Source organism: Montipora capricornis, chromosome 10 (assembly GCF_036669925.1).
Source record: "Montipora capricornis isolate CH-2021 chromosome 10, ASM3666992v2, whole genome shotgun sequence".
In the NCBI taxonomy this organism is placed as follows: Eukaryota; Metazoa; Cnidaria; class Anthozoa; order Scleractinia; family Acroporidae; genus Montipora; species Montipora capricornis.
In genome coordinates, this window is record NC_090892.1 from 29,286,004 (window position 1) to 29,313,503 (window position 27,500).

Consider the following 27,500-nt stretch of genomic DNA (forward strand, 5'->3'; position numbering starts at 1 on the left):
GTTTGGTTTAGTTATCACATTGAGGTCAAAATAATTCCCATGTATATGATGTTTCTCTCACGTTCTTGGGACAATCCCAGAGGTTGCCTTGTATTGTACCCAATTATTTACTAGCTTTAGCTGTTGTTGAGGTACACGGGCTGACCACTTATTGCGTTTTTTAAGGAAAACACGACACTCTTGAGTTTTACAGACATGTTTCGGCACTGTTGCCTCTGCCATCTTCAGTGTGAAATGAACAATAAATTACAGTGAAATATAAATACTAGAGAAATTACAATAATAATAATGACAGTAATTAAGACTACGACAATAGTAATTCAAAATTAAACATAAAGTTTTAAGTTAACGTGTTTGACCTGTGCGTTAAGTGTTGGTTTGTCCCAAAATATGTGCAACGCCTCTTTGATTTTGAGAGCAAACCGCGAAGATGCCTGATCAATGATGGCAAAATTGTCACGGGAGCATGCAGAGCGACACGCTAATGAGCTCTCCAGATGCTTGAAAATGTGTGAGGCCCAGTGTCCGTTTCCAAATGTTCCCTTACACGTGTGTTGAAATGTCGGGTGGTTTCACCTTTGATAGCCCCAAGGTGCTCCAACTTTACACCTCAGAAGTGTGTCATATCAGTAGAACTGTGTAACTCTTACCTCATCTTGAGTGTAAAACTTGTAAATACGAAGTTGCGATGTCCCTGCAACGACCAGATTGCTTTCCACCGATGAAAAGAAGTGACAATGAACACAGTGTTCCACGCCAGTTGGAGGGTGCATCTGTTTGTAAATTGCATACATTTTATTCTCTAAGCAACACGCTTTCTCGTTGCTCTTTTTCAAACAAAATCATGAGTTTCATTGCCATAAATATTGAATTTTCTTCACGATTTTTCAAAGAGCACCGGCCGCCTCGACCGCCATTTCAACCATCCTCGTGCGGAATAAAGCCTTCATGTAAGATGCCATATTATGGAACCGGAGCGGTTCCGTGAGGACGCCATCACTATGGCAACTTGCGAAAAATGTAAACACTGGACAAAACTATAGCAAGGCGCTTAGCAAGGCAAGCTCATCCAATTCATTCATTACCATGAACGTAGAATCTTGGTGTACTGTGGAACTAAATTCCAAGCAAGATTGGCTGCGAGCAAACAGGAAACATAACCAAAATGCATTTGTAAGTTCTGTTTTCAAGGGAGATTCCAATCAACATCATGCTAGTCGTTTGGATTTCAACAGCTCCGTGCCCGATAAACACAAGGAAAGAAGACATTTTCCTGATAAAGGTAAGTGATCAAGAAATCTATATAAGTGTTGTTGTTGTTGTTGTTGTTGAAAAGCATATAAATCGATGAAGAAAATGTTTTAAGGAAATTCATAACTTACGTTGGTGCTTTAATTAAATTTTAGCAAAGACTCAGCTCAAGTGACATTGCCAACCAACAAAGCTGAAGTGATGGTGCTGAGAAGAAATTGAACACTTAAATGTATTTATTATTATAAGCTTAAAGATATAATTTCCCGGAAGACTGAAATGTATGGTCGGAATTCTTCTTTCGTTTCTGCAATTACAATGAATTTGTTTAGAGTTTAGATGATATAAAGAAGTTTGGTTGTTTGCCCAATTCCAAAGCATGGTGATATAGCAGTACACAATCAAGATACTGTCAACTGGACACGTATTCACTGAACTGACCTATTCTCTAACTTTCCAAGAGGAGAAAATACCTTTGAGGTGCCCACAGTTAAATAAAGCATTTTTGGGAACTGCAACAGATTAAACCCTGCAAAAATTAACTTTCAGTTATTAGGCGTTTACACAACTTTGTGATTAAACATGTCAGAAAAAGGAACCTGACTTATTTAAATTCAGTTAGAGTAAGGAATGCTTCAGACCCTGATGAATTCTAAATATAATTTGAAAAGGGTTTGCCATAGTTGTCACATGTGTAATGCCATGTCCCCCACCAAGTCCTAAGAGCTATGCGAGACGTACTTTGCTGAAATCCTGTCCTTTGATGATGTTAGATTGCAGAGGTAAGGGCTGTAATCAAACCAGAATCTTCCATACAAATCCTTGCCACATGCCCCTGTCCATTGTTTTCATTTTGGCAGATGCCTATAAACAGTCACCAATTCAATGTTGTACCCAAAATTCAAAGCCTTTGGGAATAAAACATTTTGTTCCAGGTATTTCCATATCACTTAAATGTGAATGGTACATTATATTGCAAATAATTATATTACACAAGAATCTTAACCTCAGGAGACTTGAATTGGGTACAACATTGAGTTAGCAGATTTGGTCTGTTCATGTCTGTTAGATTTTTTTTTTCTCTGCCGTCCTCTCCCAAATCATCACTGGGCATTCTCTCCTTCTCACTTCTTCTTACAGCACCCACTCATCTGCAATTTTAGGTAAACTCTGATCTCCCATTCTAAATGTATGTTCCAGCCACATCAATCTCCACTCTGGGTTTGTCCGACTCTTTCTCTCACTTCTCCATTAGTGTCATCAATCCTCTCAAACACCTATGGTTACCGTAATAACTGAGAGTGGAAGGCATCAAGTCTTCTGACAAGTATCAACAGCGAGACTTCCCTGTTTTGGTGGGTGCTTCTTTTTTACATATTGGCCACACTGACGCCACCAGAAGTCTAATGGGTCCATGTTAGTTTGTTTGGTTCACATTGGAAAAAAAACCAATACCTCATCCAAAAAGATGACTTGGCCAGGAAGTAAAAACATCTTTACATAACAAGTCTTGCAAGAACTCTTTCCAAAACAAACAGGAGGAATACAAATATGAATGAATGCACGCATGAACACTTTAAGGGTGCGTTCAATTGACCATATTCCGAAATAGGAATACATGGAATAGAAGTTAGAAATCCTTCGTTTTTACGGAGATTCACATTAAAGTTATCAAACACTTGCTAAATGCTATTTTAAACATACATTTCTTATCCTTGTTGCTTTAAAAGCGCCACTCATTCTGTTTTAATGATCACTCTACGTATTCTTATCCCGGAATAGGGTCAATCAAACGCACCCTAAATGATGGCTTAAAATGGCCTGAATATTAACTCATGTGATAAGCAATAATATTTGTCAGCTGTCTATGATTTGAGTGTGCAGATGACAAATCAAGTCTTGTAGCTGCTTTTATATCCAATAAAATCCGCAGTTCTGTAATTTCTGGTATGAAACCAGACCCAAAAAACAGTGAAGTCATCTGTTAACATTGGGGATTACTATAGTAGAGTAACTGAATGCTGCAGGCGTCATCCAAACTAAATTAAACAACAAGAGCCAGGAAAATACTTGGTAGCAAACTTTGTATTGGATGTGGGTCTTCACTTAAATTGCTGATAGTTAGACACAAACGTAAGACAGAAAAAAAAACTCAGTTCAAAATGTCTGAAAAATGTTTACAGCTACGTCTATGAAATAAACCTTGATGTATGCACCAATAATATTACTGATCTCTTCCATTAGGAAAATAGATTAGAGGCTGCATCTGTGAGTAAGCCCCATGTTATAGGAGCATAATAGTAACTTTAATACACAAGCAGGAGTGTTTTATCATATAAAAGAATTTCTCCCTCAGGATTTTTTTATATCTGACTAAACACATGCTTCACATGTTTTCAATAGCTTAAAATACTCCTCCATATTCAATAGCCGTTTTGACCAATCATGATGGAATAAAGACCATTCCTTCGTGAAAGGCGATCTATTGTAGCTCAGTTTGCCTGGGAATTGAAAAACACCCTAAACAATGAAGAAAACCTAATTTCCTAGTGTTACATAAGAAGACGTGACATGCCAGTCTAGTTCACCTGGGAATCAAAGAAATTTAATTCAGTGACGTATAAAAATTTTATTCATGTTGGCCAGAAAGCACCAAAAAGGTGCGGTGTAGTGTTTTGAGGGCTCTTGAAACGAGGACATGCCTCCAAAACTACGGTTTAGGCTGCCAAAGATGGAAGAACAAAAGAAAAAAGACGTGGAACACTGCATTCCAAAGTCTACCAGGAACTTAACAAAGTGGGTGTTTTAAGGTTTTCTCTGAGTGGCAGATATCAAGGAACAACAAAGACCCTTCACAAGAGGAATGCTCCAATAAATGCAAATGAACATGAAGCATTTTATAATGCCACCAAAGGATATATAATCATAATGCTTCATGTTTATTTTCATCTATTTACCTGACTATTTTACTGGGGCCATGTTCAAATACCTGACCAGGATTTTAGGTTTCTTGGGTGAATGACTAGGTATAACAACTTACTCACACCTCTAGAGAAATTCATCTGATTGGTCAAAGCAGCTATGGAATATGCATGAGTATTTTAAAACTGTGTATAAAAGTGTTTTTCCCAATTTCCCAGTTTTTCCAAGGAATGAGAGGTACTGCACACACCTCAATGATAATCGTAAATGACATAACTACCACATGGCATTCCAGCTTAACATACATGTAAGTGTGACTACCGGTAAATACACCAAACGCTTTTGAAAATTATTCCTTATTCCTCTCTAACAATTTTTCATAAAAACTAATAGCCACTAACTCATGTTTTTCACTTGTGATCAGCAGCCATGTTTGCATATGTCTTGAAGAGTTCAATACTCAGACGAATGATGATATGTTTGGAAAACCACCATTAACATCATTTCTGTGTTTGGGGACACCAAAAGCCTGTAGCCCACACAGCCAGAAAGTAACCCCAGTCATTTTGACTGGTTCCAATTTCGTACCCAGAGTCCTGATGCTTTTTGGTCAGTGGGTTTTCTGAGGAGGGACTCTGGGATAATCAAAAAAAAAATTATTAGAATTTTTTGATTGGCTGTTACATTACAACTCAAAAGTCCCAACCCAAAAACCGCCCCAGATTTTGTGGGAAGATTGCGTCCATTATCCCAGAGTCTCTACTTATGACAACCCGCTGACCAAAGAGACTGGGGACTTTGGGCATGAGATTGGGCTGTAAGCAAAAGCAACATACAGTGTACAGATAAATTAACTTGTTGCTAATTGGCTCCTTTTGTCCTCATAAAGGTCCAAGAGGTCAAGATGCCAATGAGTTTGAGTGTGTTTCATCTTGCTAGGCTTTTCATCTATAGCACTGATTAGGCCACTTAAATTACGGTGGCTCAAACCAATTTCAACAATTTCAAGAGACCGACTTTCTACAGCAATAATATTGAGTCTACAATACTTTTTCACAGAATGGCAATGTTGTGATACCAATTTTTGCTTAACGAAATACACTCGATATTTTGGCATTATAGATCACTATAGCAACAGAAAAGCCATCTAAAACACCCTAAATTTTGCAATGAGAATCGTTGAACTGTATGTATTGACTTGGTAACCCCAATTTGGATCAGAAGTGATCAGAAGGCGAAATTGAAACTCTGCAAAGGTTAAAACACTCTCTGGAGCAGATTCAGAGCCACCTTAATTATGTCGATTGTGCAATGATTACTGTTTTACGGGAAACCATAACACGGTTGCTTGGTGATACAATATTGTAGAATAAATCCTTTACATAGTGCACTTTCTTGAACGTGTTGAAAGTGGTTTGAGCCTCCTTGCCTTGAGTTCTTTAAACTTTGTACCAAAGTTCATAGTCTTTTGGGCCTCTTTCCTTGTCGTAAGTGTACTCTAATGAAGCCCTGGTATTGTTGGGATAACTTCCAATAGTTCCCTCAGGAGGACTACTTCTGGGTAAAAACTGCTCCTCCGCTTTTGTTGGGACGTGAAAGTACTCCAGTTTTTGACCAAGGAGAGTCCCACTTTGGTCCCTGTACTGCTGTCTATGTTGAAATCCAATGTCGTCGATTTGAGCGCGGTCCCTTTCTCTATCGGGGATTCGGTTGATGATGTGATGCCGTGGTTTATTTAAAACAGCTTCCCTTCTCGAGCAACGAGACCCTAAAACTCGATCGGGTTTATCAGAGAAGCTTGTCGGTCGGTAAGGAGATCCAAGAGTGTTCAAATTTTTTGCTAGTGTCTGTTCAGCTACGTGAGAGCGGCGATAATCTTGAAACCATTTCTCTCTACCTTCGCCGTAACGTTGTTCATCTCCGGAAGCCATAAAATGTGGCGTGTAGTATCTGTTTGCTGGCATATTTATAGGGTCGATGTATGTTTCTCTAGTCCATGTCGAAAACCTTCCAACTTTGTGGTTCGCCATGCTTTTCGGAGACAGTTGCTAAGTGCACTGTTGTTGTATTGTTGGATCCCCTGCACTCACGACACACACCCACTCGACCCCTGCATTTCCAACCAACAGATTACAATGTAAATGCCAGCGGCTTTGAAAAATAAGAAGCTAGTTGCCGTGTAAGAAACCAGTATGTATCCTCCTTCGAAATGGCAGAGTCAACTAACGACAATCCTTTTTCTTTCAAGTCGTTTGTGAAACTGAAAGATCCTAAAGGGAGGAATAAGCAGGAACAAGGAAACTCAAAAAGTTCCCCTCTTAACGAACGTAAAGGAAAAATAATCGAAGAGGAATCACCGTTTCCGGAAGTGGGTGCACCAGGTAAGTGTTTACACCACCTACACATTTGTTATGTTAAAGCTCTTCTTTTCACTATTTGAACATGCCGTAAAGACAATCGTAGCCAGATTATGTTGTATTCATAGAACAGTAAACTGAAGTGTATGTTAGGTGTCCTTTGCAGGTCTCTGTTTTAACAGTTTTGACCCAAACATTGTTGTTTAATGGTCTGAAGGTCGAAGCTTATAATTGTTAAAGTTATTTTAAACGGTATCAGGTCGTTTCGCTATTCACGTTCAGGCCCGGGTTGCTCGAAGCATGGTTATCGCTAACCAGTGTTAAATATCATGGAAACCTATAGGTTTTGATGCCTCTTAAACAATGGTTAGCGCCAACTAGGCTTCGAGCAACCGGCCGGAGTTCGCTAACGACCGAAGTCGTTTCCCTAACGTGTTTGGTTGTTTTATGAACGTCCAGTTCCCTAACAAGACTTACTGAAATTCTCAATCAATGTATTTCGGGAAAGTATTGGCCGAATTCATGGAAGAAGGGCGAGTGGATCCCAGCGTTGAAAAGAGCACCCGCTGGAGAACAGTGTTCGACAAGATATTCGAACAGCTTTTGAGTAAACAAAATGTCGAAATTCTTTGAACCGATTTTTGATCCCTTTATGTCAGCCTACCATAAGCTGTACAGCTGTGAGTCAACATTAGGGTTTGTCTTGTTAAAGAATGGAAACGTCGCCATCGACACTGGGAAAACAGTAGGCATCTTATCGATAGATGTGAGTAAGGCCTTTGACACTACACTGTATGCACCCAACTCTGTTGTCAGGCATACAGGCTGTTGTCAGGCATACAGCTTCTCTAATGGATCATTAACATTGATTAATGCATTCCTTTTTCATGGACCTCAAAGGAAGAGCCAAATTTGGAGCTAACATATGGTCAGCGACTCAAAACAAATTAATATGGGCTGTTCCCAGGGTTCCAACTTGGGACCGTTATTATGGAATATCTACCAAAATGATCTCTTCTGGACTGTTCATCTAGTCTCTCAATGTACGCACCAACTCTGTTATGCTCACAGTAACATCATTGTCCTTACGGAAAGGATTGTAAAGTATAAAGGGGAACGAATGTCAGAGTGGTATGAAGAAAACCATTTGGTTGGCAACTTGAACTTTCTGTTTCTTTTAGGGTAATCCTAAGCGACCAAAAACATTTCAGTTTTGTCCAGAGGAAGCTGTGCATGGCCCCATGTTGGTTGTTTGGTGTTACAGTAATTGGAGCCCCAACACCCTCTGCACTTTCCAGGGACATTTTACTTCTGGGTGCCCCATCTTTGGTACTTCATGTAGCTAGCAGTGCTTCAAGTAAGGTCTCTTCGACCGTGGTTTCTGCACACAAAGCCTGTAATGATTTATCCCTATTTCAAAAGCATTTCCTTACAGTGTAGCTTTTTTTGTACCGTCATTGTTTCGCATTTTGTGAACTAGTTCATGTGGTGTTTACCCCATGTAACTGATGTGGCAAAATATAATTTACACGTAGGCGAGGTTAAACATGAGACAGTGCTGGCCAGCGGTTTCAACTTGCTCTATTAATAATATTATTGTGGTACATATGTTCCAGAATCAGCAAGTTGTTCAAGTCTCTGCAATACAAGGTCTAAAGCTTCGGTATAGATATCTGCACCCATTTCAGTTGACGTCTCAGTGGATCCAGATGTTCCAAAACAAATGACTTCAGTAAATCTACATGGCTAATATCCACAGGGTCAATGACAACTTGATTATCACTCCCAGTGGGAGATGGTCTCTGGGGGTCATATCCATATATTTCCATATCAGGTGGCTCTTCGTCTAGCAGTCCATGTGCTAGTGGATTGTCTGCATGGAACATCCCATTTGCCCACATTTCGTATGGTGACCAGTTTCCCTGTGTACGTACTTTGTGGTGATTAAAGGCTTCACAAAACTCATCAAGTGCTTTGTTGATTCTTGGAATGAAGATTAAGTGAAGAGTAAACACATGAATTGGATTATCTGTGTTGAGGATACCAATGGACTCCATAGCATAGAATAGATAGTAATAAAAGTGAAATACACATCTAAAGACATCTCTCCATAATCTTTCGATGTGCTGGTTGTGTGTAGAGGGACCAGCAATAAAACTCCCCCTTCCCTCCCCCCTAGCTTGAACCATGGCATCACACACCAGGACATTTTCAACACCCTTATCCACTCTTATTCTTGATGGCCAAAGGTTTCCATCATGCTTTATGGCATCTAGGAACAGAACAAGTACAGTTTCTGCAAGATTGTTTGAATTATATCTCAGAAATATTATTCTTCTTGAAAAGCCATCTATGTATCCATAAATAATAATTTTCCAGCGTATCAGTGCATGATGTCCATCTAAATGCCACAGGGAGTTTGGCCATGGTACCTGATAAATCCTGCGTGAAACAACAACACCCCATCGTAGTGCAGTATTCTGTGGATCCACTCTTGCCGTGCTTTCTCTTATCCTTTTTCTTTGGATTCTAAAGCCAAGTGCTTTTATGCAACTTCCAACATAGCCCTGTCCAGTGGTTCGTCCATGATCGGAAATGAAGCCTCTTACGATCTCACCTAGTTCCTCGTCAGGCAAATGATGAAATCCTGTTATGTTTTGCAAACCATATTCTTCTACTCTCCTGTTTATCGTCCACCTCAAAACACCCAACATTTCTCCAATCTTAATCCAACTGAATCCCAATTCATGCAATTCTTCCAACATCTCAGCAGGAATGTTAAAAGGTGGTCTTCCAGGAGTTTCTTTTTCCTCTTTTCCTGAGGCAAAACAATTTTCAGCAACAGTTTCTGGGGTGACAGGCTTAATTGCGATGTGATGATTTAAAGATGACAACAAGTGCGCAAAAGCTTCTGCAGTGAATCCAGCTCCTCTTTGTCACTTGTTCCAATATTGCAACAATCTCTTATCGATCTAAGCATCCTGATACTTTGATCGATAACTTCCGCATGCCCTTCGGGAGCCCCTTCGCCCTCATCATTTTGGCAAATATATTCCGTTTTGTCTAAAACTGAGGCTAAAAACACTGGCAGGTCCCTTCCAATGTCAAAACCTTCCTCGTCCGCCATATTGTGTTTACAATGACTCTTTCCCAGGCCCTTATCTTTCTACTCCCATGGCTTGACCCAGTCCCCGAGATTAAATGAATTGTTGACGGATTGAATTGAATGAATTTTTAGGGATTAAATTAAATGGATATAGACCGATTAAATTAAATAAATAAAGAAATATTAAATTAAATGGATTTAAAAAATATGATATAAATATAGATATTAAATTGAAAAAATAAAAAAAAATGACATAAATATAAATACTGAATTGAATGTATATCAAATTATTGAATATTGCTACAATCGGCTTGCCATACTTAAGGGGAGTAATACCATAGCTTGGGCTTAAAATTCCAGGATTTCCTTAGCAAGAAAAAATAATTATGTATAGAAATAAATAGTTAAATCTGACAGACAGGTTTTTCGCAAATGGCAAAAACGTTGAATTTCCTCTTTTTGGATAATAACTGAAAAGCTGTGTGATAGATCTTTTAAACAAATGTTGACAGTTTTGTCTTCATATTGTTTACTTATTTCTGAAATGTTGACCCTGGTCGTACGGCTAGGTTTTAAGAAAGTCTAGTTTCCAGTCCCGCCTCCATTAGCTCAGTCACTATATTTAGCATTTTCTCCTGATTTGCATTTATTTTTTAGGTAAAATTACATTTTGCATCAATTGCAGTGACTATTGCACTTTAAAAGAGACATCCTGTTGTTTTAATTTCACAGATTTCAAAATCTTGATCTTTGTCTTTGGAAAACTGTAGTATTAGCCACCTTAAGGCCATTGTAATGATTTACAACTAGACAGTTTTTAAATAAAAGACTTGTTTAAGAAAAATGTGCTTTGTAACTTTAAGGACCAACTGATTTTTAGTAATATGGTAAACTTTATACATAGATTTAGGAAAACAAATGTTGTAAAAAGTGACATGATTTGGCCGCTCTTTGGCACTGGGTTTGAGTTTTCCTATCCAAGATGATGACGTGGGTTTTCCACAATGTACAGTGTATGCTTTATGCTTAATTTTCAGAAATTGGTCTCTATTTGTCTCCACCCAATAAATATTATGGAAATATTTAACCATAAATCAAAGAACAAAGTTCAAATGATATACCGGTATCTTGTACATGGTCATGCAAAAGGTACACTGCTGAGGATCACTTTGTACAATTTGCAAAGGAATGGAGACAAGAGTTCATCCAAGAATAAAGAAGACAGCTGTTGATCCATTTTTCAGCCTTGATAAGTTCAGTAGATTGAGTTAATTTCAAAAAGTGCCTAGAGCTCAGTCAAATATACAAGCTCACATGGTTTGACAGATGTTTTAAATCACCTAGAGAGTGGACAATAGAGATGTTAAGATACTCCACACGGTGGCCATGAAAAGGTGATCAACTCCCATAGGGAATGGATTAAGGCTTCTAGAACAAGTTCACTAAGACAGGTCATGAAGCATATGAGCCGCCAAACCCAATATTTAATCTTATTAACTGGGAGTGTATTGAGTGAAGCTAATGAACACTTCTCTTTTTTGTATAAAGTTGTTTCTTTGAGTTGTTGTCTTGAGAACACAAATGAGGTCGGAAGAGCATCAGCATGCATAGTCCCTGCTGGTCTCCGTAGGACTCTTCCCTGGGAGCTATACCTCACTCAGGGTTGGTTACTTTGTCAGCATAGGGGCTTGGTGCTGTTTAAATTAGCTTGAACAACTCTGAGCTGTTGATTCAGGTACTGGTGGTATCTGGTCAGCTGAAGTTGAAAAATCAGAGACCCATGATCAGATGTAGTTATCTCCATAGGAGGTGGTTGCCTTAGGACCTCAGCTGTGAATTGCAGGTGTTGACTGTTACTGTGACTGTTACTGGCTGACTAGGCAGGAGTGTCTTGGTCTGCTGGATGAAGAGGCGCCAGGCAGCTAATGATCCTAGTCCTTATGATAGTCCTTCTGAGCAAGGATGGCACATTCAGATAGTGCACAGCCTTGATGCAAGAGGTCTTGAGTTCGATTCCCGGATCTCGCATCCTTGTTTCGACTTCTTTCCTTTCCGTGTAGCTAAGTAGCTTTAAATACCCGTAAAACGGAGCACTGATGGAGAGGGGGGAGTAAAATGAGCGCACCATCGACCTCAGGTTTGTCAGTTGAATTACTGTTACGAGTTATCGATGTTAAATATGGTTGCTTTACTTTACTTTACTTGAGTGTAGCGGAAATCTAGAAATCTTAAGAAGGGGTCAGTACAAGCTTCTAGGGCCTTGAGCACACATGTGTATGCTGATGCTGATGCTGACCCATACATTGTAGATTGATAGCTTGTAAGAGTGCATTTGAATGTGCCAATAGAAAATGTACTATATACACTGTAAAAAGAATTTAATTATTAATGTTATTACTCACGAAAAAAACAACACAGAACACAATATGTGGGCCAAGTTGGGCAGGGAATATATTATGCCAGCAAGGCTCGGATGAAATCACTGATCGGAGGGATGGGATGAGGGGCCTCGGCACATGTCGCTACACTGAGGGGGTGCCTCATGTCTGCGCTGTAAGGCGGGCAGGGTGGTTGGCATAATGTCCTGGGGCCAAGTTAACCCAGTCCAGCAGTAGAACAACATGCCCCCTCCCTGACAGGGCTTCAGCACAGGGCTGAAGGGGTGCGGCAGGCAGCAATTCCCCGCCCCTAATTTATTACACGCCTTACAGCTTAACCTTGTAAGAATTTACAGCAAGGGATAGATGCGGAGACCAGAGTAAGGCAAAGAAAAAAGCAGTATACAGGAGGGGGGGAGGGATAACCTCTGAGAATAGGGATTACTGCACGTTTGATTTAGCAATAATGAGCTTGGCTGATTCCCGGAAAGGGTCAGTTTTGGACTTCTTAATTGTTACAGTAACTTCTGAAATGAATTACCGGTAAGACTGTACGTTGTGATTAATGCTTATTCTTCTAAGGCCTTCTAACCTTTTTCTTACATCGCCTGATTGCTTCTGCTTCAATGTTGTTCTATATCTGATTACATGTGATTTATTAACAACGATTAAGCCCTTATACGGAGTACTGTCAATCATGGCAATCACTACATCCCTCTCTTTCTCTGAGAAAGAAGTTAAACAAAACATCGAAATCATCATGTATTCATTACGCAAGAAATCAAAGTTACTTTCACATTTTCATTACAGTTCCTTTTGCTTTTAACGAGTCATAATCAGCCAAGTCTTTCGACATAATAATCAGGACCCGCCGTTGACGTGCTGGGTCGGTCTTGCTCCAGCTCTGGTTGTGGATATCTTCTCTCTTCCTCCTCTTCATCGATATCACTAAGATCATGGGGTTCATCAGGCAATGGTTTAAATGGCAATGGCAACGGTTTAAAGTGTGAGTTGTGACGGGTTCGTTGTCTGCCTGCTCGCTCAGCGGTTACCATGGTTCCCTTGAGAGCAATAACGCAAAATGGTTTGTGATTGTAGCGAGCGAGTGCTGAACTTGTCACGCTTTTCTTGTTTCAGCAACACGGTTTGGCCCACTTGGAGGGTGGATTCTTGCACGTGGCAGGTGCAATCAGCATACTCTTTCATTTTAGCCTTGGGCTGCTGATCCAGAGTGGCTGCTTTTTGGTGCTGTTCTGTGGAGAGGCTGTTTGAAGTGTCAACAGCATGTATTCCATCGCAAAGAGGTCTGTTGTATAACAGCCCTGCTGGTGAGACGCCTGTTGCTGAGTGTGGAGTACAGTGGTAGATGATAAGGAATGGATAGAGGGCGAGCCGCCAGCCATGCCCTTCCAGCTGCAGGGTGCGAACTGTTTTGGTTAAAGATTTCATGAATGATTCCACCAGTGGGAAAGGAAAAGTTGCCACATGACAACATCCTTGCGAAAGTCATTGTTGAGAAAAATAACCTGCTCCGGGTTGTTAGGGCCCTTGGTCAGTTGAATAATCGGCAGCAGAAAGGTGTGACCCAGGGAAATGACACGGCAGGCAAACTGCAAGGTCCCAATAAGGGACTGTACATCCCTTAAATAACAAGACCGTTTGTGTGACCAACTAGAAAGCATGCCCTTGCTTTGAGAAGCTTATCCCCTGGGAGATGGGTCTGCATGAGTACCGAATCCAGGGTTATTCCCATAAACTCGACGGTGGTTGAGGGATGGAAAGTTTTCTTGGGAGCTATAGCGATATTTAATTGCTCAAAGAGGGTCAGCAATTGGCAGAGGGCAGTGGCACAGTGGGATGCAGGGGGAGGCTCACTCAGCCGAACTATGAAAAAAATCATCCAGAATGTGAATGACAGATTGAATATTAAGGTGATGTTTTACCAACCATTCCAGGGCGTCAGACAACTGGTTGAAGAGGAATGGGGCACTACAAAGACCAAAGGGAAGGACTTTGTCAAAATAATACCGGCACTTCTAACACATGACCAAGAGTTCCCAGTCTTGTGGAAACCCCACGTCAAACTGGGATTGGCCTAAGGGCAGAAAGGGAGCACCCATGAGAGAAATGGTCCCTACTCCCACAAATGGTACAGCAAGATTTTTCCTGTCCTTTGAATTTCAGCAGGTACAGTTGAATATCCCGTTCCCCCAAGTAATTGAAGGTGAGCAGGCGGCTTTCCTTCTATATTGTAGGAAAGCCAGGCAAAACCAGCAAATTTGCTGTGAGCAGACCGGATAATCTCCTGGTAGGCAAACATTTCAACGGCCCCGTGAGGGAAACAAGGTAAGGAGGACCGTACAGAAAACTGTGAACGTGGACAACCACCTGTCAATCGTGTTGACGTACATCTTTTTCTTACGGGAGGGGGTAGGGATATTGACATGTTTACCCTCAAATGGGTATGGTCAACAAGGGAGGAGTTTTCTGGCAGCAGGGAGTCAAACACAACAAACTCACTGCTCAAAATTGCTTTCCTTGTCTTGTGTGGAACGTGCGCTGCGATCGGAGAAGTTGAACATGAGGATGGAGGCATAGAGAAGTTCCCGGAAGTCGGCTGAGTGAGGTGGACCTGACACAAATCTAGGGTCAGACAGTTGCTGTGCGAATGGTGGATTGGACGGCCTTTCTAGTTGGCAGGCTGGTTGACTCGGTGCAGGTTGAATGAAATGGTTTGTACTGAACGTCTGAAGCTTTTCGTCAATGATCATAGCGATCATTTGTGCCAGTGCGGTTATATTTCATGGAACTCCCCTTCCTTCTTGAACGCCGCCAACTTGGATAGTACTTGTATTTGATGGGCCTGAGCTGTCTTAAATATCGGCAGTATTGTCCTGCACAACGGAGATTTCCTCTGGGTCGGGTCTTGAGGAAGATAGTGGGGGCTGATCTGTAGTAGTTGTGGTTGAACGGGCCTTTTTGGAAGCTGGCTGGCTTTGATCAGAGTATCTTGTTCGTGGGGGATTTTCCTGCCTTTCAGGTACTTGAGAGACGCCAGTTGGGATGGAATTCAACTGCTCAAGGAGATGTTCACGGGACCCAGTAATGGGCAAGTTGTTTTGTACCAATAGAAGGCGGAGCACTTAGGGTCAAGGAATCCATAGAGAGACGTGTATAACCTCTAAGAATAGGGATCACTGCATGCAACAAAGGCAGAAATGAAGTGCCTTTGGATTACAGAACATGTGGTACCAAAGAGGCGACCACTTGATAGGGGCGCGGCACAGAGACCGAGGGCTCAAAGGTTATCACTCGTAAACATTAACTTTAATTTTATACGAAAATATCACATTACCATCATCGTTCGCTGTGCAGTCTACCAAATTTTCCGTCTTGCTGTTAGATTGCATGTAGGGGGAGGAGCTTGTGATATGATCAGACTTTTACAAATCTATTTGAATCTCTCAGATTCCTGTGATATAAATAATTAGGGTCTACACTAGAATTTCAGTCAAAACTTAATGTGGACCATTTTTAACAAACCACAAGATAAAAAGATGACTGGAATTCTGTTGTTTTTGTTGTTTTCTTACTCTATAAGCTTTTGCATGACATGCAAAATGATTTGCCACTAACTACAGTATGATCACGTAATTCCACAAGATTAAAACTCAAAGGGAAATGAGAAATTGGGTAATTCTGCAGAGTGAGAAATCTCACTGGCCTCACGCCCTTGCTACCTATCATTCATCTTTCCAACCTAAACACTCTATACACTCTAAAACGTTAATCAAAGGAGAAAATCAGAACACAACAAAAAATATATTCCTAACTCCTGGGGTGTCTCATTGACAAGTAAAATTGTCTGGCCGGTTTAGGCGTCCTAGGGTTAATAGACTGTTTTCAGTGAGTGAAGGGGTAGTTTCTAAAGAAACTGTGGTGCTGCGTTGGTGGGGAAGTAGTATACAAAAATTTGGTTTATCAACAGAGTTGATAATGTAAATTGACCACCGTACAGAGAATCTCTGTACGGTGGTCAATTTACATTATCAACTCTGTTGATAAACCAAATTTTTGTTTTCAGTGAGTGATTATTATACCCTGTAATGCTCATAAATTTTATGTAAAAACAGGAAACAGACAATGAAAGTGAGAAGGGTAATGCTCACCTTTCCACCAAACTGAGCTGTAGCACCACCATGACCAAGGTGTAGGCTATTAGCAAGTAGATACCATACAGCACTTTACAGTCCATTTCATTGGACTGGTATAGGATACAGCTCTATTGTTTAATGGTTTTACGAGTGGAATGATGCTGAAATACAAAACATGACAAAGTACCAGTAGTCCCAGTCCTTAATGGGTGAGATGCAGGTATGCTCCAGTGAATGATAACAATGTTTCTCATCTCCACCAAGTCTTAAGTCTTCCTTGTGTAAATGAATGGCGCAGTGAAGACTGATAGAACAAAATTTGATTAGTTTATTTAGGTGTAAAGGGTTCAAAATGGTTTTTTCAGCCCTTTGTTGTAGTCCTCAAGTCTCCTGAGTGCTTGGGGACCTTGGTGTATGTGTGGGTGGTGGACATGTAGGTCCCACTGTAGGTCCCATCATTTAATCATCATCATCATTTTATTTAAATAATTTAAATTTAACAAATTAGAAAAATACATATATATACAACCCGCATGTAGCAACGCTAATCGGGGCGGGTTGTGTAGCTGGTTTGGCTGCATTCTGTTGGGGTGTTGGTGGTTTTGGTGGTTGCTTCTGTACAGGAACATATTTCCTTAGGAACTTCAGATTGCGATTGTTCCTCCAACTTGATCCACTGACATGCACAATATAATTATTGGTCAAATTGTTGCATGTCATCACTCACAGCTGTTTTGTGTTGGGTGTGATTCTGGATGCGTACATGGTCATCGATCACAAGGAAGGAAGCTGCTTTATGTGCTCAGCCCACCCCTCAGCCCCTTGAATGTGCCTGTCCCTTAATGCTTCATCCCTTGCAGCAAGGGTGTCTCTCCATGTTGGGTGAGGTTCATAGTGTCCGGGAAGGATGGGAAAAAATCCTTGCTAAGTCATCCAAAGATGCACTGGGCAGGGGATAGCTTTATGCTGGGATCTGGCGTATTGCGATATTAGAGGATTTCTTGTTGGAAGGAATTCATGTTGAGGCTACCTTGTGGGTCAGTGTTGTTAGGGATAAGCTGTTTGATGGTTTTCACCCTGACGTCGGCCCTGCGTTTGGGATGGGAGAGGCAACTGATGATAGTTGGTGGTGTACTGCCCATTCTGAAAGGAATTGCAGTGTAGATTCCACCATAATTCTTGGCCACCATCTGTCACACACTCATCACGGATGCCATAAGTTGCAAATGTGCCTCTTGGGCAGTAGCCTTCATGTCCTCTTTCGACGATTGGCTAGTTGGAGTATCTATCTACCATGATGAGGTTAAGTTGACCCCTTTGTAGTGGAAGAAGTTGGCACACATACACTGGAAGGGATATGCTGGAGGTACATGTACAAGTAAAGTTGGGTGTGGTTGGGCACTGGGTTGGGAGGGTGTCATACAATTGCAGTGGGATAAATTTTTGCATAGGGGATGGAAGTATGATGTTGCAGTCTTTCTAGAGGATACACCATCAATTGTGTTCACTGAACTGAAAGTACTCCTGGCGAGTTGGTTGCAAGCCATTGAGGTCAGCAAAGTTAGGGTCACTTACCATATCTTACCGCATAAGCACCCAAACCCCTCACACAATATCTTTGGTATAAGTTTGGGGGTGGGTGCTTTCCTGAGCATGGGCCCTCGCTCAAGTAGACTTCTTTGCATAATCTTGACTTTCTGGACTAATCAAGTAAAGAAACAAACAAAAATACGCAAACTTTAGCACATCAAATTTACAAAATCACCGGTATCAAAAAGAAGCTAAGTTCAGTTCATATCAGTTGGCCCATATATTTCACTAAATGTGGTTATAAGCCTAGATCTAAAAGTTTAAGCTATTCAAGGTTAAGAGAATTAGTGCTGGAGGCTTTTAAAGAAATTTTACCTGATATTTCTGCCATTGGTACGCATAGCCTTAGGAGTGGCAGGGCAACTGCTGCCGCTAATGCTGGCGTACCAGACTGGCTTTTTAAGCATCATGGCCGCTGGGCTAGTGAATCAGCTAAGGACGGGTATGTCCACGATTCGTTGTCTGAAGTTCACGTTTGTCGGTTTCTAAGACTTTAGTTATTTAGTGTTCTCGCTCTTACCGCTTTTTTTTTTCTGGTCTTGCCCAGGCGACCGTTGTTTGTGGGGTTCAGCTGGCCTGGGGTTTTCCTCCCAGGTGCAAGTGGACATATGGGGAGGTTTTTCACCCAGCTGTTGTTCCACGACCCCATTTTAGTTAGCTTGTGATTTAGTTTTTTGGAGCTCTATGTTTCTTGGTTCGTATATTTTACTTTTCTTTTATAATTATGTCTTGTATTCTTTAGTCTTTTCGGAGAATAAACTGAGTGCTTGGCTTGAAGCAAGCCGCAATCCTATTTTTGTGTTTGTTTTCTTGTTGGGTCAATGTGAGATTTAGAGGAGAGAAGATTTTGTCACAACTTCTTCTGGGAGATCTCTCCACGCTTGAGCAACGCAGTTGATGACGATTTGCTGCATTGGTTGGCAAAGATTTTCGTTATCATTTCTTGTGGCAGTCTGCATCCAGTCAACCCACTGTCTTTAAAGGGCTTGTTGATGGAGACACCGAGGTGCTGGGCAATTAAAGTGCATCCTGCAGCAATGAACACCAGATCAATGGATAGTTCATCTGCAATTTCCATGACAGTGTCACAAAAGTGAGGTTTGTAACAGTCTTAAGTGAGGAGTTGACAAACACCATCCTCCGATTGTCGCCAAACCCTTCTGAACCACTTCTTAACTTCGTCTTTGGTCATCCAGCTGTCATCTTCATGGAGTGGTATGCTGTGGTAGCTTGTCCAACAGTTCCAAGACTGTGGTTTTCTTGTTCTGTGGGAATTAATGAGCCTGGTGGAATGGGCTTTGTGTCTGATGTGTTTCACATGTGGCATGTTGTTTGAGTGCTTGGAGGTCAATGGTGTGGTGTAGTTTGGGGGGGGTGGGTCGGTTTTATTGAGTGAGTGAACCCCAAAAAATTTTAGCCTCAATTTCTACCAGAATATATACTTTTTGCCAATATAAGAGGGGGGGCGGCTCCCCTAGATCCGCCCCTGGATAAACTTTATTACACTAACGTAAATTATACTGAATAAACTAACTTAACCCTAAGAAACAGAAAAACAAAATGATTTACATACAGTTTGCTAGTACTGTATAGTGTCACACTAAGCTCCCAATGGAGTCAATTAACACCCAGTCATTAGTTAGGACTTGACAATGTAGCACTTACTGGTCTTATCTGAGGTTGGTCTTGTGTAATATATTTCCATCACAGAAACCCATTGCTGGATTATGCTAGCCCAATTTTGGGGCAGTTTGCCAGAATATCTTTCCTTGAAGTTACAAAGAGTGCAGGACAGTTGCCTGAGAATTCTTGGACTTTCTGAGGGCACCCTAGAATCGCTAAAGCAAAGAAGAGATGCAATGACCAGGAACCAGCTGAAACGTATACTGGAAAGTAGCAACCTCAACCACTTATTTCAACAGCCCTGAACCTAAACAGCACTACAGTCTAAGAAACAAAAACCGCATCCATGTACCTCTTTCCCGGACAAATAGACATCAAAAATCTTACATGGTTGTTTAAAGAAGTTATCGCCCAATACAAGAAATGTTCAAGAGCAGACTCAAGTCCAACAAACGATATTAAGTGTCTCATATTTCCTCAATTAAACGTTGCATATCCTTGTTAGGTAACACTTTGGTACTGCAGGTTCACAGGTTTCACACGAAGTTTGGGACGTACCTGGTAGGTGTTGAGCTCATCTACGTTGCTTGCTATGATATCGTTTTGTTGCAGTTGAGTAACTGGCAATAGAATGACTTCAGGAACAGGATTAGGCAATGGTAACACTTCGAGATCTTGAGTATTCTCAACTTGTCTTGGTGCGGCAATCGCGAACCAGCCAAACATCAAAACTGATCAATGTGTCATTTCCATAGAAACTTCCCTACAAACACTTGGTAAGTAACAGGGCCTAAATGATCGTGAATTACCCCTCTGATCCAAGGTGAGGCAGATTCCGGTAATCACAAACTATCACAGGTTCACTGGTCTCCAAACGTCTTGGTGTTGAGTGATTTGCACCCTTGGACCTTTCAAATATTACATACATACATACATACATGATGATTGCTCCATCTTCGCAGATGATTGCCATCTCATTCAGCACCAGTGTTTGAATCCACCCCACCAGCAGTACCTCTTGCATGGCTCCATAGCAGACTAATGTTAGGGTCTTCACAGGGTTCATGATGTCCTTCTGAGGAATGACCGCGTTATGTACCAGCATGTGTCTCCTTAGGCCAGCAACTGACTTGCAACTAGTTGCTACATAAAATGCATGTAATTTCCCTCGGTCGTGGAGGTAGAACATCACCTGGGGGTTGCTGTGCATGGGATTTTTGATGGTTGTACTTGCTGGTATGCAGACGATAAGACCAGCTTGGTAAACTTTTCACCACTATTCAGGTGAGTAAACAACTCTTCCGCAGTTGGCATGGGATACTCACGTACCTCCAAAAATTGGTTAATGGTGGCTTTATAATCCCCACAAATCCTTACAGTTCCATCCGACTTTATCACCGGAACAATGGGCGTGTCCCAATCAGAGAAATCTCCTTTTTTCCAGCACACCAATCGACTCCAGCCCTCTAATTTTCTTGGCGATCTTCTCTTTCAATGCAAAAGGAACTGGTCTTGTTTTGAAAAACTGGGAAGTACCATTGTCTTTAAGCTTTAAGTGAGCAGTGACTCCTTTTAATGGTCCCCAGTCCCCATTTGAAGAGCGATTCATATTTTAGTAACCTTTCCACATCATCCACCAACTCTTGGGACACTTGATTAATTTGCTTCCACTCCATTTTAAGAATGGATAGCCAACTATGTCGCATTAATACTGGACCGTTGGTTGTTGACAGCCATAAAACACTTGGTCCTTGGCCTCCAACGACACGAATTTCATGCCCTGACTAACTGCGCAATTTCACACAAGTTTTCTTCAAAGGTTTCGCTGCCAATACATCACACCATACACTCTTTGGAATGATACTGTCCAAGGTACCAGTATCCAATTCCATGTCTAACGTTTTTCCCTCAATCAGCACAGGCACCATCATCTCTTTACAACTCCCACAAGAATCCGCTATCGTAAACATTGGCCAAACCACTTTGTCTTCAAAATTTTCAGTCTTCGCTCCTTCTTTGTCGCCTTCTTCTGTTTCCAATTCTTCCAAATCATGGATTCCCCCTTACTTCTTCTTCTTTTCTAGCGCTGTATAGTGTCACTTAAGCTCCCAGTGGAGTCAATTAACACTGATTCATTAGTTATGACTTGACAACATAGCACTTGCTAGGTAAAGAACATATTAGTTCTCCCACTGGTACCAGCTCGAGGATGCCAAGGAATACAGCATGATCCAGACTTGCTGTGGTACTGAGATCAGGGGATTGTATACAACTGGCTCTGTATCAGGGTTGACAACGTGTTTGTACTGGTAGAACAGTCTAACAGCTGACTCTGAGTTAATAGATAAGGAATTAAACAATTTATTTTCACATACTCAAAAGCCAAACAAAGGATGTCCAAACTGCAAGCTCACATAAATAATAAAATACATGCACCAGTGGTATGTACAATGCAGTAAACATAATGTCTTGAATGACAAATGGCACGGCAGAAAAAAGGGATAAAATCTAAATAATTTTTCTTCCACATTCCCCTCTCAAATGCAAGGCATTTGTTACTTGTAATCAGACTTTTAAAAGTAAAAAAAAAATTCTAATAATATAATAATAATATTCATTTATTCGATCCTTTGGAAGCATATTTAGAGCTGAATTACAAGGATGTCAGCAAAAGACAGGCAACAATATTAAATAGAGTAAAATACATAACAAATTAATAATTAAATAAAGTACGATGGTCTAGGTGAGTGTACTCCTGAGAAGGACTGTTTGAGATGACATTCACTGACGTTTCGAAAACCCAAGCAGAAGTCATCTTCAGAGTGAAGTGATTTGAGGGCCACAAGTTTATTAGCCTTTGGCTATTAAAGTGCCCCTGTGATAAAAAAAAACACCTCCTTTTTTCCTTCAGATTTTGAAAGTGTGTTTGCTTAACACCTGACTGGCAAAATTTTGAGCTTTGGTTTTTATCCAAAGGCCGTTTACTTTGAGTGTAAGTTTTGGATTTCACGGTCCACCATTACTCACGTTAAAAACTGACTGACTGGACCTCAGACGGTTGGATCCAGGGAAAAGTGACGTCAGAGGCTCACCTTAAATTTTCAGCGTGTCTTGCAACCTGATACAACGTTCTCTGCAGTGAACCTATCAGAAACACCATTATCAACATGAACGAGCCTCTTTCCTAATGCTCCTATTGTCGCTTACAGGAAGGACAAATGACTCAAGGACTTTTTAGTCAGAGCCTCAATTCCTCCTCAAAGTTGAAACTGCCTAAACCTAGCAAACCCTAGGAACGCACTGGTTTCCTACACGCGACAAAGCATTATTAAAACCCTGATGCTCGTAAATCGCAAAATAGAAAGATCATGAGCTCTCAGACCACCCCGAGTCAGAGCCCTATTTCTTTCGCCATTAAAAACTAGCAAACTCTAGTTTTTAGCGACATACAGGCATTCTCTTACAGTCGCCTTTTAGAAAGATAACCACGGATCTCAGGTAAAAGGGCTTTCCAGCCTAGAGCTCTACTTCTTTCGCCTTGAAAAAACAAAAAGGAGTTATCTGCGGTAAGGAGGATGACAACATTACAACTTTTTTTTTTTTTGACGCCATCCGCAGGGCTTTATAAGAAGCAACCCAAACGAACACTTGGTCAAAAAACTGCTCTCACTCCTAGAGCACGCAACTGACGAAGCAATCCACAACGAATTCCGAAACCGGTCTTGCAACCTGATACAACGTTCTCTGCAGCGAACCTATCAGAAACACCATGATCAACGTGAACGAGCTTCTTTCCTAATGCTCCCATTGTCGCTTACAGGAAGGGCAAATGACTCAAGGACTTTTAAGTCAGAGCCTCAATTCCTCCTCAAACTTGAAACCACCTAAACCTTGCAAACCCTAGGAACGCACTGGTTTCCTACACGCGACAAAGCATTACTAAAACCCCAACGCTCTTAAATCGCAAAATAGAAAGATCACTAGCTCTCAGACCACCTCGAGTCGGAGCCCTATTTCTTTCGCCATTAAAAACTAGCAAACTCTAATTTTTAGCGACATACAGGCATTCTCTTACAGTCGCCTTTTAGAAAGATAATTACAGCTCTCAGGTAAACGGGCTTTCCAGCCTAGAGCTCTACTTCTTTCGCCTTGAAAAAACAAAAAGGAGTTATCTGCGGTAAGGAGGATGACAACATTACAACTAGTTATCCATTGACAAATGTCTTTCCAGAGTTTTTGGGGTGTAATTGCAATACCAGAACAAGTGGGCAAGTGCTCCTATAGTTGTTTTGAAACTTTTGCCTTCATTTACAGCTCAAGGCCCATATGGTTGCCATGGAACCAAAAACCAATGCATCGTGTGGCACTTCACTTTCATTGTCAACAAAGTGTATAAAACGCAATATGTTCATAAATCTGTTGCGGGACATGGTGTTTCCAAAGCTAGGGGTTACAGTTACCTGATCTTTTTCCCAGTAGGAGTGAAGAGTAGGCTTTGCACGATTCCCATCGCAAAATACATTCCAAGCCATGTGCGCAACTCATTGACGGTTAGTTCTGTCCATCCAAGTGGCTTCGCTAACTGTTGTTGTTTCTGCCCAGCGTAACAATTTGTTTCACATACAATTAGGCGGTACAAATGTTGGGTAAAATACAATTCGAAGAAATCAATAGCTTTTTTATCTGGAGGCAGGTTTCTAACGGGACCAACGTGCTCTTCAAACCCAATCGCCGTTTGAGGAGTAAGAATCGTACTCCATTCTTCCGCGATGTCATCAGCTGACTCACTGGCTGAATCATCTTTATCCCCACTTTCAATGAGGAAATCGTCCATATCTTGGTCGCTGTCAGACTCACGTTGCTGATTTGCACCTGCTATGAAACTCAAAGGCATATCATCAAGTTCGAATCCTTCAAAATTACTACTTTCATCTCCAGAAAAAAAAAAGATCGATTCTTGTTCATCTTCAGCATGAGACGTGCTGGCCGACGCCATTTTGAACATGAAAAATCGAAAACAAACTTGTGAACTTGTGCGAAATTTTCGCCAACCTTCTCTCACTTCGCATTGATCGAAAGCTTGTTTCATATTTAGACCCTGTAGCAATGTTTAGACACCCTATAGGCGTTATTGTCTGCTGAGAGCAAGTTGAAGTATGGGCCATGTTGGGACCCACTAAAGTGGGTCTCGGGCAGGAAAGGGTTAACTTTCCATTGAATGGTTTTTTGCATACTATACGCATGAATCAACTGTAATTGCAATCTCATCTATTGCCTCAATAACACTGTCACTGTTTTTATTTTCTGAGTATATATTTCCTTTAACTCACAAATGATGTTCTGGATAATTTTGATCTCTACATTGACATTATTGATTGCTCTTCGGATGGCATTCCCACTAGATAATGAACTGTCTTAGTAGATCTTGATTAAGTCAGTAAGTTGATGTCTTGGTTTAGTGAGCCTTGTTTTCTTATTGATACACAAACTCAGAACTTTCATACGCATGGTACTTTATTTCTGGATCATTTAGTTGATATTTTGGTGCTTCTGAGTCCACGGGCACTCTTTTTAATGTTGCAGTACTTTGTTATGGTCTTGGCTTTCCTTCAACCTGTCTTGGTAAGGTGGTTCTGTGCTCATGATCTGTTTTCCAAATTCAGCCGTTGTTCACGAAATTCCTTGCTCTGTCTACTCTTGAATCTAGCTCCAAGCACCACAATGTTTTCTCACCGTTAGATTAGTCTAACAGCTGATCCAGAGTTAATACCAGCAGATAAGCAAAATAAATGATTTATGTTTAATTACTCAAAAGTGATACAAAAGATGATCAAAGAGCAAGCTCACAAAATACATGTACCAGCAGTACAACACCATGAGTCTCATGGTTGGGCCAGTCATTCATTAGTAGCAGTGGTTGGTGTTTGCTTGTGTTGAATGTGTTAGACTTGTTCTAGCTAAAGAGCCATTCCTACAGTTGTTCTTTGTTTGCCCCGGTTGATTGCAATGTGGTTGGTTTGGTTTGGTTTGGGATTGGATGCCTGGCGTTGAGGGCAGTTGCAGGGTTTAGAGGGTTGGTTGGTTTGCTCAGCAGTAGCAGAAGTGGTGTCAGTCATGGCACCCATCTCAAGGGCTTCACCTACTCAGAAACAGCTTGTTGGGGTCATTTGTCACATAGACGATCTGTCAGAACAATCTGTCGGAGCAATTTGGCTTCTTGAAAGGGAAATCTTGTCTTTCTCAATTGATATCTTCGTTTCACGATTGGACCCGTGAGAGAAGCAAAGGCTTGACAACTGATGTTACCTTTTTAGACTTTTCAAAAGCGTTTGACTTGGTGCCATATGAACGCCTTTTGACAAAGATACACTCATATGGTATCCACAGGTTCACTCCTATCTTGGTTTAGGTGCTCTCTCACCAATCAACACCAGCCCGTTGTTCTGCGGAGACATCACTCATCTTGGACTTCCGTTTTGTCTGGTGTACCCCAAGGAACCCTGTTGGGACCTATTTTATTTCTCATATATATTAATGATATTTCAAGAAATATTATGTCAAACACAAAACCCTTTGCAGATGATATGAAGGTGTATAGGATACTCAGGGATACTAAGGAAGATGTAGAAGAGCTACAGAAAGATCTTACTCACCTGGAATCTTGGAGCAATGACTGGCAGCTGAAATTTAACACTGATAAATGTGAAGCAATGCGCATTTCTAATAATTATTCAAGTCCTCAATATCATCTATGTGGTAACCAGTTGAAAGCTGTATCTGAAGTTAAGGATCTCAGAATCTATATTACTTCCTACTTGTCATGGAGTATACAAGCCAACAAATGCGCAAATAAGGCAAACAGTGTGCTCGGATTCATAAGACGAACGGTGGGTCCTAAAAACCCTGAGCTGTTTTTGAAACTTTATAAGAGCCTAGTATGTCCGATTCTCAAGTACTGCTCTCCAGTTTGGTGTCCGCATCTTAAAAAAGACAGAAACACCTTGGAGAAAGTACAACATAGGGCATCCAAATGTGCCCTTGGAAATATTGGGCAAGACTTGCCCTACAAAGAATGTCTAAACCTCCTTAAGTGGCTAACACTTGAACAAAGAAGATTATTTTCGTTGCTTATCGAGTGTTGTAAGACAACAAATAGACTAAATGGACTAGATCCCTCAGCATTTTTTACATTTGCACATGATTTTGAGCCCTTAAGAGCTAATCACCGTTTTGAACTTAAGTTTGCATCCTCAACTTTAAATAGTTTTAAACATTGTTTTTTTATACGCATAATCGATAAGTGGAATAGTCTGCCGAAGGACATTGCTGAGGCAGAAAATTTGAACACTTTTAAGAACAGACTGAGATGTCATCTTGCAAATTTTTCTAGTGAACACTTAAGTTCTTTTATTGTGTGATGTATTATATATTTTTATAGTTAGTATTTTAAACAGTTGTAAAATAATTATTAATGTTTTTGATTTATTTTATTATCAGGAGATAAACTAGATAGGGATAACCTCCTTTATCTCCTTTTCACTTTGCTATGGATTTGTGAATAAACAGTCATTATCATTATCATTGTCTGGTTTCAAGTTGTTGCCCTGGTTTGGATTCCCCAGAGAATCTCAGGATGACTGCAACCAGTATCTGGTGTATACCACTGTTGTTTGCTGCATGTATGCACAATGTGACAGGTATGAGGTTTTTCTCACATACATGTAAGTCCAGGAGGCAGATGACACTCATTCTGGCAACCAGTGACCGGAGCAGAGGATGATACTGTACCGGTGGGCATAGCAGAGGGTTGTGTGGACTTAATGCTAAGGGTTAAACCCGAGTGCTATTTTATTCATTTGGGTGGGTTGTGGCTGTGAGTGTGATAACAGGTTCTAGTTGAGATGCTTTGCAAATCCAACGATTGTTGAGGTGGTTGTATAAGTGCTGAGCCAGTGAGATCCCATGGATAGCTTGATCTTCTCTCAAGCTGGTCAAACTGCAACAGGCTTCTATGGTTGCTTTTTTGGCTTGCCTGCTTATGCCAGCTTGCTGTAGGTTGGTTTATCCTTGCTCTAACATACTGCCTTGAAGTGGTTCACTCTTCTGCAGAGTTGGCAGG

General features: G+C 41.0%; 3 protein-coding genes and 2 pseudogenes across 3 annotated transcripts in view; 1 reads left to right on the forward strand and 4 right to left on the reverse strand.

Annotated features, from left to right (window-relative positions):
- LOC138019122 (cleavage and polyadenylation specificity factor subunit 1-like) overlaps window positions 1-926 on the reverse strand; it is a 91,689-nt gene extending 90,763 nt beyond the window's left edge. The window contains exon 1 of the mRNA XM_068865794.1: window positions 651-926. Within this exon, the coding sequence (XP_068721895.1) occupies window positions 651-794 (144 nt within the window). The 5' untranslated portion in view covers window positions 795-926. The remainder of the gene's footprint in view (window positions 1-650) is intronic.
- Window positions 927-4,424: 3,498 nt separating this feature from the next.
- Window positions 4,425-6,280, reverse strand: LOC138022286 (ciliary microtubule inner protein 2C-like). The gene has a single exon (XM_068869388.1). The coding sequence runs from the start codon at window positions 6,201-6,203 to the stop codon at window positions 5,613-5,615; it is 591 nt and encodes a 196-aa protein (XP_068725489.1). The 5' UTR covers window positions 6,204-6,280; the 3' UTR covers window positions 4,425-5,612.
- Window positions 6,281-6,331: 51 nt separating this feature from the next.
- The window catches only part of LOC138022287 (endosome-associated-trafficking regulator 1-like), a 39,250-nt gene continuing 18,081 nt past the window's right edge, over window positions 6,332-27,500 (forward strand). The window contains exon 1 of the mRNA XM_068869389.1: window positions 6,332-6,554. Coding sequence (XP_068725490.1) covers window positions 6,383-6,554 — 172 coding nt within the window. The 5' untranslated portion in view covers window positions 6,332-6,382. The remainder of the gene's footprint in view (window positions 6,555-27,500) is intronic.
- Window positions 8,124-10,406, reverse strand: LOC138018755 (uncharacterized; annotated as a pseudogene).
- On the reverse strand, window positions 16,601-17,767 carry LOC138018835 (uncharacterized; annotated as a pseudogene).

Coding starts and splice junctions, on each gene's coding strand:
- LOC138022286 (XM_068869388.1), bottom strand. CDS start 6,203: ATGGCGAACCACAAAGTTGGAAGGTTTTCGACATGGACTAGAGAAACA.